Raw genomic sequence first — 16,243 nt, forward strand, 5'->3', positions numbered from 1 at the left:
TTGCCCTTAATGTTTTTTAAGTTTCTTCCAGATGTTCTGCAACTTGAAGAAAGCTCAACTACTAGCTGAACTATAGCCCTGATGCAGATGTTCTAGAAAACTCATGATAGTATTTTACTGTTCGCTTAAAGAATTGTATAATAGAATGATCTCCAATATTTAGTTTACAAGGATGTCCAGAAATCATTTTCCAAGTTTTCTTAGTATGACAACTTTATCAAAACTAATGAAGTTGTTTAAAAAAAATAATGAACTTCCATACATAATATGCCATTCATGTTTGTTATGCTTCTTATTATGCTGATGACTTCAGGAATTTTGTTGCTAAAATGGTCTTTGGACTTTCAGCAATGACATGCAAACCAACAAAAATTCTGTGTTTAAATGCTGAATAGTGTAATTAAATGAAATTTTGATCTTCTTCATACAAACAGTGCTGTATTTCTGATTTGTCATGCTTATTATCATATTTATTATCATTCATTTGTATAATAATATTGAAATGTAAAGAGGTAAAACAAACAATGATTTTGCAACAGAAATTGAGAAATAGCTGGAATTCTGTTTTGAGTCTCTAAATTTAGAGTTTTGAATTTGTTTTGTAAAACAAATGCGTTAAGGTTTATGCTTGTTTGTCATGTAAAAATATTGTTTTCAATTTAGATTTTTAATAAATTTTTTGGTATTCAGTGCAAGGCTAAAAAATTCAGGTATACATAAAATTATGAAAGATATATTTAGGTTTGTTTATTTCAGCATTAAATGAACAGTTCATTGATGCTTATTCTCTTTGTGTAGTTATCCAGAAATCCCCCCCCTCTCAAGAAGAGATTTTTCTCCCCACTTAAACTACAGGACAGGATTTGAATAACTGCAAATAACTCCAATTTTGGAAAGGATAGGTAGCAACTGTTATCTTAGTCCACTTCCGACTGTCAATGCACCTTCTCTGTTTCTGACTAAATTCTGGAAGCATTTTTCAGCATGTTGGAATATAGGTCATATTCATCCATCCATGATACAGGGTAATGAATGGAATTGCAATCTATATGAAAAAATCTGAACAAAAATTCAATTTATTTCAATCAAGGGTTTTTTTTTCACAAACATTCACTTCACAAATAGTATAAAAGAAAATAAATTACAAGCATCAGTATATTTTGCCCTGTCTAATCGAAACTCCCTAATTGAGTAGATGGGAGTAAAGCCTATAACAAAATTTATTTTCTTTATTTTTCTATGCTTATAAACGACTGAAATTTTTGATTAAACTTGTGTTTTGTCCATAGTTATTAGTTTTAGGAAATGATACTTTGGAGTAAAGAATTTTTAAAAATTTGATAATAATAACCACATTTTGAACATGTGAATATTTTAAAGTTACGTTGCATTTCAGAAAACACAAAGATTAATCTTTGCTTATTTTGTTACTTAAGCAGTTATTGACAATAATAGTTTGCCCCAAAATCTATAAAAACTACAAATTCTGTTTTGGTACCCTGAATTTGATTTTAATTGCCTCATTGAGAAAAATGTCTCTGTTTTCTCTTTTTTTTTTTTTTTTGTGTGTGTGTGTGTGTGTAAAAATGTTAGAAATTCTATGTTTGTATTAAAGTTTACAGATGTAACCGCATCAAAAAATAAATTGAACATTAGAGACTTTTGTTGTAATCTTTATGTGGTAATGACCTGAACTGTTAGTATGGAATGAATGAGTTTTCTTCATGCTAAGTTGTATTTAAAATCTCTGTCAAAATTAAATGTAAACATTGCTTTTCCACAAACATTGAAAATAAGTAAAAGTCCTCTACTGGTGCTGGGAATGTTTTTTTTCTTTGTTTCATTAAGAAACTGTCTACTTTCTTTTCTTTATAATATTGTTTTGATTTGAAAATATTGTTCAAAATGTAAGTAATAGATGCATGATGTGATGCAGAGAAATAAATAAATAACAATAGATACATTTGTTTCTTATTCATATGAGTTGAAAATAAGTCATGTTTCAAATTACACGCCCTCAACTCCTCAATATATTTCTGAATATCTCTATCTACATCAAATTAAAGTAATAATTTTCAACTTTATTCAAATTAATATTTTAACCAAGAGTGCCTACTGAACCACTAAAATATTTAGAGGTTCTTGGTATTCTTTCTTTCTTTTTTTTGGGGGGGGGGGGAGCTGTTACCTCGTTTTGACCATCTACCTATTTCTAGTATTGAGCTTTCAAATTTTCCTTTGCATATTTTTCTTTCAAATTTTAAATTTAATGTTTAACTTAATCACATTTAAATCAGAAAATTGTACAGCGTAAACTTAAACATGCAATTTTAATTAGCATTTTTTTTTAATAGCAAACCATTTTAATTAGTGATATTGCATTTTAGATGGTTACAGGAAATATTTTTAGATTTAAAACTCTTTACAACGTTTGCCTTTCCGAAACAAAAACAAGCAATTTCTAATGTGCATTATCTGTCGTTCATTTATTTATTTTCATTTTCTTACCTTTTTTTATCTCTATTTATTTTGAATCAATTAAATTCTAACACATGGAGGTGAGAATTCACATGCTGCGAACCAAAAAAAAAAGAAGAAATAAAAATTATTACAAAAAAAAAACTGTCGGCAGATTAAAATGGATATATTTTTGCTGAAATTAAAAAATAATAAGTTATTCCTTTGTTTTAACTGTAAAAGGCATGTGACAGCAAAGTTGCACTTTTTGAATATTAGCCCATTAGTGACTGAAGTTTTTAATTAAACTAATGTTTTCTTTTTCGAATGAAAATGCTGAAAATTTTGTGTTTTAAATAAAGTTTATAGATACAATAACACCAAAAAGTAAATTGAACAACAGAGATCTATGTTGTTTACAACCACAACAAGATTACAACAATCAGATCATGCTATTGATCTGAAAACTTGCATGAAATAAATGAATTTTCCTCATGCTAAATTGTTTTCAATTTTTAGTTTTCGCTTTGTCATAAAATTCAAAATAAGTACAAGTCCTTTTTTGGTGCTCTGAATTGTTTTAATTTTGTTTCATTAAAAAAATATCTACTATCTAACTACCTTTCATTCTAGTATTGTTTTGGTATAAAAATATTGTTGAAAATTTTAAATAATAGATAGTGTACTTTCAAGAAATAAATATAAAATAATGGAGACATCTGTTTCTTATGCATATAAGAATGTTGAAAAAATATGTCAAAATACACCCTCCCCCCCCCCCCCTCCTTAACTTCCCAATTTATTTCTGAATATTTCTATCTGCATCTAGTTTCAAATAAAAATGACCTCTGATTAATATAATTTCAGTTTTCAACTTTATACAAATTAATCTATTAACTGGGTGTGCCCACTAAACCATTAAAATATTCAGAGGTTCTTAATCTCTTTTTTTTTTTTTTTTTGGAGTGGGTTGGGGCGAGATAGGATCCCCGCAGTGTGGGGTGCCCCACGTCTTAAGGGGTCCAACGGCCTCTGAAATTAAAGAAAAAAATTGAAAAAACCTAGCACTAAGACTTATTTAACGTTACAAATATACACTGATGGCCTCTGGGGAGGGGCCATGCAGATTTTGTTGCAGGAGGCCTAAAATGTATAGATCCTGGCCTGGGTAGGATACCTTGTTTTAAGCTTCTACATATTTCTTTTATTACTCTTTCAAACTTTCCCTTGCATATACATGGGTGCCACCCCCCCCCCCCCGTAGGTGGGCATCCTAGGCATATATTTCCTTTCGGAATTTTTAAACTAATGCTAAACTTTGTTCCATTTAAATCAGAAAAGTGTATATTTTTCCTTTTATAGAAAAAAAATAAGTAATGCTTTTGATGTCAATACAAGAAATATTTCTATGTTCAAAAATCTTTATAAAGCTTAATTTAATGTAGCAAAAACAAGCAATTTTTTATGTTCATTATTTGTTGCTTATTTATTTATTTTAATTTTCTTAATCAGTCTTTATTCTTTCATTCATTTTGAATCAATTAAAATTATAATATAATTTTCGTTGTCTCGGAATCTTTTGATTAATTTAAAATTGATCGTATTAAGAGAATAAGGTTTAAGAAAAAAAATCTGCTCTTAATTTTGCTAACATAGGGCCATTTTGTCTTTTTTTAATGTTTGAATCAAAATCGAGCGTTTCATTTATTGACTGCATGCATTTTCGAATCCGCGTGTTTTTACATCCTTCATAACCCGTTTCAGCCACTCTTCCTGCTCCCGCTTGTGACTATTTTTTGTAACGAAACTCGAAAGCGAACAAGGAGCCAATCTTGCAGCTCGGCGGCAACCCTATCTTCACCCTGTAACCGGTTGCGTTTTCCGAACGTAGCTGTTGTCGCAACTCTGAAAACTACGTTTTCATATAGGGACTCTACATGATTCTGCCGAGAATCACGTGATCAAGGGACATCGTGTCTCCCTCTTCTCGGGCAGCAGTGAGCTAACAATGCAAAGCGTCGTTAAAAGTCTAGGATTATCTGAAGATTTTCATTATACTTATAGGAGAAATCTCTATATGTGTGAATCTGAGATTTTCTAGCGAAAGAGGGTTTGATGAATGCGATGCTGGTGCCAATTTTATTAAAAAATAAAGACATAGTGGACTTTCTGAGTAACAGAAATCTTTCTTTCTGATAAAGGCAAAAAAAGTCCAATGCAGAGTCGAAATTAAGAATATTTTAAGCAATTTATTGTAGATGCCGAACATTATATTAAATCACTGAAAACAAGTGATGGAAAATTAGTTATAGTATGTCCTCGAAAAACTGGATTTTTAAGTTTCCTAATTTCTATGAAAAGTGTGCTGGGAACATATGAAAAGTATGTAGGTGCCCGAATTCCAGCTCTAAACTGCATAATGACTTATCTTACTCAGGATCACCTTGAAACTTTTTTCAGTTCGATCAGGTTGTGAGGGGGGATTCAACAATAATCGTCGGACAATTTCGAAGTGCGAAAAAAAGATTATTCATTCATACGGAAATTTAAGGAGTTCAGTTCTTTAAATTGCGCTGATTTTAACAACCTTCAAATGATAAGATTAAATTTGAAGCGTAGCAAAAATGATTTGAAAGAAAGCCTTTTTTTCCGATTCCTTTGACGACGATTTGGAAAATTCAGAAATCATCTCAGTTAACATGACGCAGTATATTAGTGATGTTTCCGACTACGCTGGATTTTTTGTCCGGCAAGTGCACTCTGTTGTGAACTGCGACGACTGCAACGCAGTCTTAACTACAATAAACTAAAAAATAGGCATAATAAAATTTAAGAATTTTGAGACACATTCAAGTATGATAACTTATTGCAAGATTGCAACCATTGAAATATGTACATTTGTGAAGAACAACTGAGCGAGAATGTGAAAAAGTTTTGGGAGTAAAACACAAAAATATAATGTTACTCATGAAGCCACAAGAGTTATGAGAAAAATTTCTAATTCCGTTTTTCTAAGTTTAAATAAGCATATGTTGGAAACAGAAGCAGCAGATTTTCTCGTTAACAAGTTTATAAAATTAGTCGTTACTAAATATTGAAGCGTTGGAATGTATCGCGCAGTCAATTCAAACAATAAAAATAATTCAAAGACCAATAAGTAGGAAAGTGACAAAATTAATATTGTTGAGGCACAATAAGTTTTCTTCACCCTCGAGTTTAAATTGTCAAAATTGTCATATCCTGTAGGACGAAAAAAAAAAGAAAAGAAAAATTGGGGAGGGGGCGGAAGTCAAATGACCATTCATGTAGTTTATAGTTGCAAATGAATTTATTTTCTGAGTACTTTAAAAAAAAAACACTGAAGTTGCTTAAAAATCAGGATCAAACCAAAGTTATTTGTTTGGCTAATAGAGTGTTGGTGCGAAACGCATGCGAATCTTAGAATATTATTTAATTGAGTTAATTGACATTCGATACTATTTACATTTGTATTTCTAAATGGTTTATGGTTTTAGATAGGGTTTTATGTTAAATTGTTGCATTGGCTTCAAAAGTTGTGGGAAAAAGCACGCATTGAAACCATTTATCTGTATTTGAAAAATTTGATTGAAATAAAAGGAAATTTATAAGGTCAATTTTTGTTTAAGATTTTTGAAGATGTCTATTTCTACTCAGTATTTAAAGCACTTGAAAAAAAGTTTAAATAGCTTGTGCGCCTGCTTCAAAAGTTATGATTGGGAAAATATCTAATGGACCATTCCATGAAAAAGCTGTCATTTTGTCCCACATTTCATTAAAATGTAATAACTTAAAAAGTAACAAAGGATATTTTTTGCAAAAGTACAACAAATACATTTGCGATTTCTTAATAAAAACAAAATTGTTACCTTTTTTAATTATTACTTTTAGTGAAAAATATGAGGTGTTACGTGAGGGACAGAGTGTTCCCCTTTTCTTTAATAATGGGTTAAATGCTTTAATTTAACCCATGCTTAAAGGGGAGTTTAACCCATGCTTAAAGCATTTAACCCATGGGTTAAATGCTTTAATTTCCCTTAATTGTGCAAATGATCGCGGCGCAAAGTGATTCTCTTCGATAGGGGAAACAGTTTCTTGTGAGAGGTGTCCCTTGATCACGTGATGTCTAACGGGGGAAGTTGACGCGCGTTCTGAGGAGAAAAGTGGGGAGAAGGCACATCTATTCTATTTTAAGATCTGTGGTAAAAACATGGAAGCGAAAGAGATGCTTTGACTGACAGGCGAGTGAACAGCACGTTTAGTTGTCAGCAGCACTTGGAGTTGTCATCTTCCGAATCTGGCAGCAAAGACCCATCAAATTTAACGTTACTTAGAGGATAAATCTTCCTTATTTCGCCAATAAACTGCCAAATCCCTACACCAGTGTCTCTGCGCTTGCGTATTGAATCGCTTTTCTCCCCATCATGCTCGTATGGCGTCGCTGAATGCCAAGGTTGCCTTAATTTCCCTTGTAAAAATTACAAGAATGTTGTGTTGGTTGCGTCTCTGAACAAATCCGGTCTTTCCGTTACCGGTTGCATTGTTCCAGAAATCGAAAGTGTTTTTGTTTTGTTAAAAGTTTTAAAGTTCAAATTCTACATCATGGCTTCGGAAAAAAGGTGATCTGACATTTCTATCTCTCTTGTTGCAAAATTAGTGTAGGAGAATGGTTGAGAAAATGATCTAAGTATTTAATTTTATCAGGCATAAAAACTTGCTCGGAAATCCGCTTAAAAACAATTTCTTGCTGTTTTTGAAGTCGATTTGAATCAATTGGAAAATCGTGACTCGTGGAGGAGGAAGAGGCCTTTTGAAACATATTTCTGGCAGTTTAAGTGAATTTTCATAATGATTAACATATATAATGTAAAATAAATTTATCTTGGGGAAACGAACGCGTGCATTGCCGAAAATTGCATAGCCATTGTATCAACAATGGCTTAGCCGTTAGCAGTGGCGGATCCAGGCAATCCTTTTGGGAGGGGCGAATTACTAATTCATTATGGGGATGAGGGGAAAGTGACTAATAAAAATTAAATTAAAAAAAAATTAAAAAATTTAAGCATGATTTTTTTTTTTTCAAATGATTTATGTGATTGTTTTAAAGAGTTTGAATGATAATTAAAAGTGTTTAGAAAACGAAGAATAAAAAGTTGAAAAAAAAGGACAAATTTCTATTTATACTTTGGATTCATTATCCAAATTAAACCCTTCAACTTTTGATTCGTTTGAGGACTCATGAGGTATTTTCAATTGCCATTTAGGCTCTCAATTGTACTTTCTCCTTATAAAGGAAATGTTTATCAAAATGGCCTCTCTTTTATCAGTTTTTGTTCCAAACATAATGAAATACAAGGATTGCATTCGTAAATAAAATTTTAAGAAAGTTGGGGATTTATTTGTTGATAGAGCTGTTTAATATTCACGTATAAATAGGCGTTTGCGGACTCTCCCCCAAATTTTTTGAAAGGAACCTATTTTTTATTATGCTTTTCGGTGGTTAATGCGAGGAAGGGAGGTTTGGAGGTTCCTCTGTTGAAAAGTTTTGAAGTTTAAGGGTATATTTTTGAAAACATCATTGTTTGCCATTTTTATTGGCTTGAATTTCAATCCAGCTAAGATGGCTTGATTAGGAAAAATTTCTGCATACAATTCAGAAATTTTCCCCAATCATTTTTTGATATTAGAGCTCTAAAAATGAGATTTTAGAGATCTTTAATGAGGGGGGAGGGATGTTAAAAACAAAAGAGTTCAGGTGCCTTACCCCGCAAACATTTTCGGAATCTACGTCTTAAAAACGTGTGGGATTCAGAATTTTTTCGCAGAGATTTCCTAGTTCTAAAAACGCAGTTTTAGACGATCTTTGAATGATGTTGAAAGATGAAAAAAAAAAATACTTGGGGGCTGCTCTCTGGAAATTTTTCGAAATATAAGTCTTGAAAACGCTGTTGTAGGCCTTTTTTGTGACGTTGGGGAAAAAAAACGTTTTTTCAGAACTTTCCACCAGAAATTGGAGTTTTGAAAATGCGATTGTTGCCCATCTTTGGGAGTGTTAAGGAAAGGGATGGGATCAGAAGCTGTCCCTCAACTTTTGGAGCTTCAAAACGCAATGTTAGAGAATCTGCAATTGATCATAGGGGATGGAATCGGACTCGGGTGCTCATCCACGGAATATTTTTGGAATTAAAGTACTAAAAACGCTATTGAAAGCCCTCTTTAAAGAAAGATATTAGGGAGGGGCATGAGGTTCAAAACCCTCTCCCGGGAAATATGTTGATATTAAAGTTCCAAAAGCACAGTTAAGATTTTTTTTGTGATGTTAGGAAAAGGGGAGGTTTTGTAAGTTCTTTCGAACTGGAGTCTTTAACGCAATTGTAGGATGACTTTGGGAGCATTAGGTAAAGGGACTGGATTCAAGGAATCTTCCACGGTTATTTTTTGGAAATTGAAGCTCCAAAAGTTCAAAACTTCTGAAATATTCGATTACATTGGAGAGCTCCCCTGGATTTTTTTTTTTTTTTTTGAATTAAAGTCATAAAAATACAGTTGTAGGTAGTTTTTTGTAATGCATTGGAGTGGGGGAGGGAGAAAGGTTTGGTATGCTTCTACTGGAAATTTTTTGAATTTACAAGCCTTGGGGGGAGGGTCACCCCAATCACCCCCCCCCCCCCCTTTGAATTCGCCACTGGCCATTAGCCGTAGTTGATATTTTGATTCTCTTGCATCCTGCTGTCATTTTGGAACTTGCCAGCTAGTTGAATATGTTTCCTTCTATCTAATCATTTTATTTTCATCATGATAATTTATGTCCTTTTTTTCTTTTTTTTGCCTTCTATTGGTGTTTTAAAAAAACCTGCTGCTTTGCCTAGATTTGCAGTCTACATCGAAAACCGAAGTTATGTCAAGGAATTTGTTCCAACAATCAGGCTTGAACAAAAAAAAAATCAAAAATTTCCTGACAGATCGCGGAAAAATAACAAAAAGAAATTTTTTTTACTCCCTCAATTACAGGAAGTCTCTAAACAAAAGCAAGAATTTATTTGTTCAAAGTCAGGCCCAGATTACCCAATAGGCCAACCTAGGCCCTGGCCTAGGGGAGCAAGCCAGAAAGGGTGCACACCACCGAGGGAAAAAAAAGAGGAAAGCGGCGTGCTAGTATTTGGAAAATAAAAATCCAGCTAGAACAGATTGCAACCTGTCCATTGAGCAGAAAAAAAAAAAACAATTAGAGGAGAGGGGGCGTAATGCATTAGTCAAGGTACCGTTTCTGATCAAAATAGATAATTTTCCTGGGGCGCCGACTCAGAGGGTGCTGCAATGCTCCAGCACCCCCCCCCCCCTAAAAAATATTTGCCAGGGTGCCTGGCACTCCCACCGGCAGCAAGCAGAAAACTGAGGCCATACAAAAAGGGATAAATTTTGAAATAAATATTTAGTTAAGCTTTACAATAAGAACAAATTATACCGTTGTGTTTTTGCTCTTACACTATTTATGTTTTGATTTTCGCTAATATTTTCTCTGCTTTATTTTATTTTATTTATTATTTATTTATTTTTTCTCGTGGAATTATTTTGTCGTAAAAAACCAAAGTAAAAGTTGATAGTTTCTGCTAAGTGTTTCTGTTTAAAAAACTGAAGCACATTTTCTTGAAAGTTACACTCTGTAAATTTGGCCTTGTTTGGGTTCCCCCCCCCCCCCCCACACACACACTTTTACTGACATCTTCAAAGTTTATCTGAACATGCTTTTATGAAAAGTCAATTTCAAAAAGTTTCCAAGTGACTACAAGTCTCTTATTTTCCAGACGTCAACAAAGACCACCAACATTTTTTTTTATGGGACCTCAACTTCTAAAATTTCGGAAATTTTTCCGGAAGAGAGTCCTCAAACCCCATCTCTTCACTTAGCACAATCAGATTCATTAGAAGTCATACAAATGCATATTTAGAATTTTCATTTCAAATATTGTTCAGGGGAAAGTCTTCATATCATAATACATCGTCTAAAATTTCGTTTTTAAGGCCTTTAGCCCGAAAATTTTCCATGGAAGTGACTTTGAGTTCAGTATCCTCTCCCTCCTTCCCCAACTCCTTTAAAATCGCCTAAAATCAGGACCTGAATAAAAAAAAAAAATTCCGGAGAGCCGCAAACATCAGCATTTCTCCAACATTATTAAAATTGTCTGAAGTTTTGTTTTTAGGACTTGAAACTGGAAAAATTTACGGAAGAGAGTTACCAAATTCCATTACTTCTCCTTTTGTCATTAAAGATGGCTTACAATAAAGTATTTAGATTTTCAATTTCGAAAACTTTCTGGGAAAGAATATCTTAACTCCATCCTTTTCCCTAAGTATCATAAAAGACGTCTTCGAATGTTTCAGTCTTTAATTTCAAATAAGTTTATTGCTAAAGCCACCGATTGCCCGCTTATCAAAAAAATATCCTCTAAAATTCTGTTTTAGGACCTCAACTTCTCCGTTCTCTCCTGGCGTCATTAAAGCTTTTCAAAAATTTTGTTTTATGACTTTAATTTCAAAAAGGGAGGGGAGAGAGTTTCCTAGTTCATCCCTTCCTTTAACATCATCAAAGATGACCGTTACTTTGAGTTAAATTGCCTTAAATGACCTAAAATTGCATTTCTGAAGCGTCAATTTTAAAAAATTTCCAGCGAGCACCCGCAAATCCCCTCTCGTCTGACCATCACCAAGGGAAGATAAAAAAATAAAACCCATCATTCAATTTTCAAGTGGGGAAAGGGGCGCGAAATTTTCATTTATCCCCCAAACGCTGCTATGCCTCTGAGAAAGATGGGGGAGGGAGGAGGGCATACGATTTCGATACAGTTCAGATATGTGAAGAGGGTAGGAGGGTGCAATCGCAAAGCTTGGCCTAGGGGCGTAAATAGACGTTAATACGGCCCTGTTCATAATCAAGAAAAAAAGTGGCAACAGATATTTCTTCTCAATTATTCACGCAAATAAAAATTGAGCTCGTGGCAGATGATCAATTTCCGATAAAAATGCTTATCACTTTTCTCCTGGTGGTTTTACAGCCTTGGTGGTATTGAAATCCAAAGAAAGTAAATCTACTTCCAAGGTATTTTTCGTTGGCTTTCAAATGAGACTGAATTCAAGCCAAATGGTTTATTATTTCTGGTAGAAAGAACCATTTTTGGGTCTTAAAATTATCGGTATTTGTTTGACCTTTGAACCCTGCCCCCTCCCCTACGTTCTTTCTCCGGTGTTCAATTACCTCCCTGCCAAATTTCGTCGAGTTCCGATATGAACTGGATTTGTATTGGTACATATACATTCTTTGTCTGTTTTATTTATATAGAACTGTAGTTTTTCATTTATTTCTCATTAATTCATCAAGGAGGGCCACTTAGGGGGATCATGGCGCAGACTGTACCATTGAAATTTTTAGGGGGTGTGTTTTGATGTGTATTTTTCACATTTTGGGGGGCTTGCGCCCTTACTCTTGGGGGAGGGCAGCCCTGAATTAGTTTTATTATAAATTTAATGTTTTTAATAAATTATGATTTATCTATCTCACTCCAGCTGTACTCGTTTTTATTCTGATAATATTCAATTTGCATGGAATTCAGCTTTTATTTTTCAAACTGGCACTTTCCACTAGTTTGTATGTTGTATGAAATATTAATAAAAAGTCAAAATAATAAATTCATCGCTGCCTCTATCAGATTTAATTTTGGTTTTTGACGCACTTTCATGCACGCTTTAAATGTCAAGAAAACGAACAGGAAATTTCCAACTTTGTTTAGCACAAACAAACGGATTACAGAATACCCGTGTTTAGGGGTTCAACGAACCCCTTTTTCAATTCAAAGTTGTGAGCTCCTTGATGTAAAGACACCCAGTAAAAGCAAATAAAATGGACTGCAGACAGCTTAAATATCAAGATAAGCAATTAACAAAAGCAAAACAAGACAAAATGTAACTCAAAATTTATTGCATGTTTCCCTCCCAGAGGAAAACCCCTGAAGAAAAACCTGAAGAATTGTTCTAAGCTAGTTAACGATCTTAAAACCAGTCTGTATTTTTCTGCAGTGTGGTATCCATTCATTAATTGGCAGTCTTTTTTCGCCCTCTGCTTTTGATCTCATATTTTTTCTCCATTGTGTTGTAGGTGGTTATTGTGATGTCTTTCTTTGGTCCTTTTTTCTGTCTTTACGTTTCCATTTCATGTTTTATTTAGTACTTGTTTAACTTTTTGTTGTTTTCTCAACTTCTTTCTGTTTTCCTGAATCATGTTTATTCTTCCTTTCGCTAAATGTGGCAGTTGATTCAAAGTAAAAATTTTTTGGACATAAGTTTATTGCTAATTTATTAATAAACAGTTTCATTTTGACAGCAAAATGTATTTTATGGATCTTTTTACTGAAATTTTTTTGCAAAATGGTTTTTCTTTGGGAGGGAATCATGCAATAAATTTTGAGTTCCATTTTGTCTTGTTTTGCTTTTGTTAATTGCTTTTTCTGATATTTAAGCTGTCCATTTTCATTGCTTTTACTGGGTGTCTTTACATCTAGAAGCTCAAACCTTTGAATTGAAAAAAGGGTTCCTTGAATCCCCAAAACATGTGTAATCTGTAATCTATTTATTTGTGCTAAAGAACGTTGGATATTTCCTGTTATTCCTCGGCACAAAGATATTTATTTATTGCTTAATCAAGAAAATTATTTACTAGCCTTTTTCTCTGTCTACTGTAAACCTTCTAGTGTCAGTTCAATATAATAATCAGGTCCTTGGTCCTTAATAAAGAATTGAAGTATTCTATTATTGTAAATTTTATTTTTATAAAGGGATTTACCACAACCTGGAAATAAGGGAAATTTTAGTTTCTGGAAAAAATCAGGATATTTTTAAAATTTCTCAAAATATCTGGGAAAAATATAATTTTCAACTGCAAAACCTTTGATGTTTTCCTCCCTAATATTTCTTTTCATTTTGACACAAAAGATTTTTTTTTTTTTTTTTTGGCCAGACGAAATTTAATACCCATTCTAAAATTATTTTTAACTGTTACAAACCAGTAAAACCTTGAGATTGAACCCAACAAAAAAAGATAAAAATTTGTAAAACTACCTCAGATCAGATATGCTTCTTTTCATTATTTTTTAATGAACTCAAAAGTTCTGATGATCGTGTTGGTAATTATTAATACTATTTTGATATTTTGTTTCATACAACTGATGATCTCAATATTTTTGCATCTGTCTTTGGCAAATATTTTTTGAGCAATCGCGATTGCTTATTGTTCTAATTTGACTGTTTTTGATGTTCCTATCATTTTATTTTCCCACCGCCACCCTCTGCAGCACCACCGTCGACCGGGTCCTCACGATGCTGCACCTATAGCAAAAGCCGTCTCCAGGTTGCATCCATGTCCTACACACATGCGCGCGCACACACACACACACACACACACAAAAACATGCACACACACATAAACACAACAGACACAAACACACATGCCTGCATACACATACCCCCTACACACAAACACACACGCCTATATACACACACTTGTGATTGGGAAAAACATAATTTGAATTCAAGATGTCAAAATTTAAATTAATTTTTTTATTTTTTTTTTATTTATTTATTTTTATTTATTTATTTATTTTTTTTTTTTTTGATTATTATTAAGCCTTGTTAGGAGGCTTGTAAATAAAATTTGTTTATTTTCATAAAAGCTTTGATTTAAAAATGTTTAATTGAAATCCTCTAATCATTTTGAGTGAGAGTTTTTGAATGTCTCAAGTCAAATGTTGAGCCGGACAAAAGTTAATTAAAAAAAGCTTAGTCGTCATGTATTTTGATTGTTAATCTTACTGTTTTCTAAATCTACTGCTTTTTCTCATATTTTTCACACTCAAATCTACTGCCTGTCACAATTGTAAAATCAGGAAAATTTTGGAGCTAAATCATGGAATTATCAGCGAACTTTTTTTTTCAGGAATTTGTAACCACTATGTATTTTGGTAGTTTCGTATTTTTTGCAGAAGTACGAAATTTAATAGGAGTAAGCATTTAAGTTTTTTTTTTTTTGAAAATTAAGAAATTATTTAAAAGATCTTTTTTAAGTAAAATAAATTAAAAAGTGAAAATAATATTCAAACATGCTAGCATTGAAACATGTGATTCGCAGGAAGATTATTTCTCGTTTCAAGTCTGTTGCATCTTGCAAATATTCCAACTACTTTGAAATATAAAAGTTATTTTATAACTCAAAGATGGCTTTTTTTATATTAATATTTATTAATTTCTGGTAGTTGGATATTTTTCAGAAAACTACCAAATGTAGATGAATTCATCAACAATCAGGATTCAACATCAGTTAATTTCTTTTATTTTAAAATTCAAATAAAATGTTTATTGCAAAGCTTTGAAAATGAAATCAAAAATGTGAAAATACTTAAATGGGGTTCCCACGGATCCTTGAAAGTTCTTTATTTCAATGATTTTTACAATGGTCCCATTACAGTCGGATCCCGACTTACGTGAGGGATGCGTTCCAAGACCCCTCGTGTAAGTCGAAATTTTGCGTTGTGAAGCAACGTATGTTTAGAAATATTTTATAAGAATACCCAATTATTTCAGACATGTGTTAACACCCCTCAAATTGTTTCAAACTATTTCTTTAGTTTCTCTTATAAAGAACTGACTTTTTACAGCATTTTAGAAAAAGTGCTACAATAAATTATTGTTATGAAGTAAAAAATAAATGATCAATGAGAGACATGAATTAAAACAGTACGGTACTTACGCTAAGTACATTACTGCATTATAATAACACCACTGAACATTAGATATCGTGAACTTATTTATAATTTTTTAATTAATGAAATGATGATTTATACAGTGTGGGAAAACCCCGCTTTCTGGCCTCTTTAATCCACAATTGCAAGAGCAGCTTCCATTTTCATTTTGCTTAGTTACTACTCTGCGAAATTTAGTATTAAAACTAAGTTCTGACCGCTTAGGATTTCCTTTTCGTGAATTTTAATTATACGTATCGTATGAGATTCACTCATACCTAATTTTCATGTCACCTTCGAAGCCCTTTTCAATTGTTCAAGCATATCGAGAATCTTGATCTTCTTTAGTGATCAGAAACTTTCTCTTTTTCTTGCCACTTTCGGCACCTTTAGATGAAAAAGCGCGTTTGGGAGCCATTCTGTTTTATCAACGTTCATGTTTAAAAGGAAAAACAAACGTTAAGAATCGGAGCGGTTATTTGTGCAAACTAACGTAAAGCGTTGTTTAGACTAATACAGTGTGTGAATTTCCGCTTTCAGTGATGATAAAGGGATGAAAGCCCATTCACGAAACTAATATTTAGTGTCAACAAAGCCTGTTTTAACGCTCAACCGCTCCTTTCCAAAACAAACTTCATGTTGCAGACGAGCAATTTGTGTTCATTTGTGTTCGCAATTAAAAAATCATTACTCATGAAAAACTCGCGTTATAGCTATTTCACGTAAGTTGGATCGCGTTGTAGCGGGATCCGACTGTAAAGTGCTTTTTTTTTTGAGCAAAATTTCTTAATTTCGTGACAAGGTGCATTTTTTTAAATTTTTTAAGTAAGTTCTTAAAAAATCGAACATTGTGTGTTTTCTTTTTTTTCTCAAATGTCTCTTTAATTTCAAACATGGGTGCAAGACCTTCCGTCTCAGGACGTATTTCCGTCTTGACAAAATTTCCCAGACGGAGGTCGGGACGGAAAGAAATTCAATGACTT

The 16,243-nt window shown here is 32.9% G+C and overlaps 1 protein-coding gene across 1 annotated transcript in view; it reads left to right on the forward strand.

Moving 5' to 3' along the window:
* Positions 1 to 7,015: 7,015 nt before the first annotated feature.
* Positions 7,016 to 16,243, forward strand: part of LOC129231061 (uncharacterized) — a 77,716-nt gene continuing 68,488 nt past the window's right edge. The window contains exon 1 of the mRNA XM_054865309.1: positions 7,016 to 7,094. Within this exon, the coding sequence (XP_054721284.1) occupies positions 7,078 to 7,094 (17 nt within the window). The 5' untranslated portion in view covers positions 7,016 to 7,077. The remainder of the gene's footprint in view (positions 7,095 to 16,243) is intronic.

Source organism: Uloborus diversus, chromosome 10 (genome assembly GCF_026930045.1).
Source record: "Uloborus diversus isolate 005 chromosome 10, Udiv.v.3.1, whole genome shotgun sequence".
NCBI lineage: Eukaryota > Metazoa > Arthropoda > Arachnida > Araneae > Uloboridae > Uloborus > Uloborus diversus.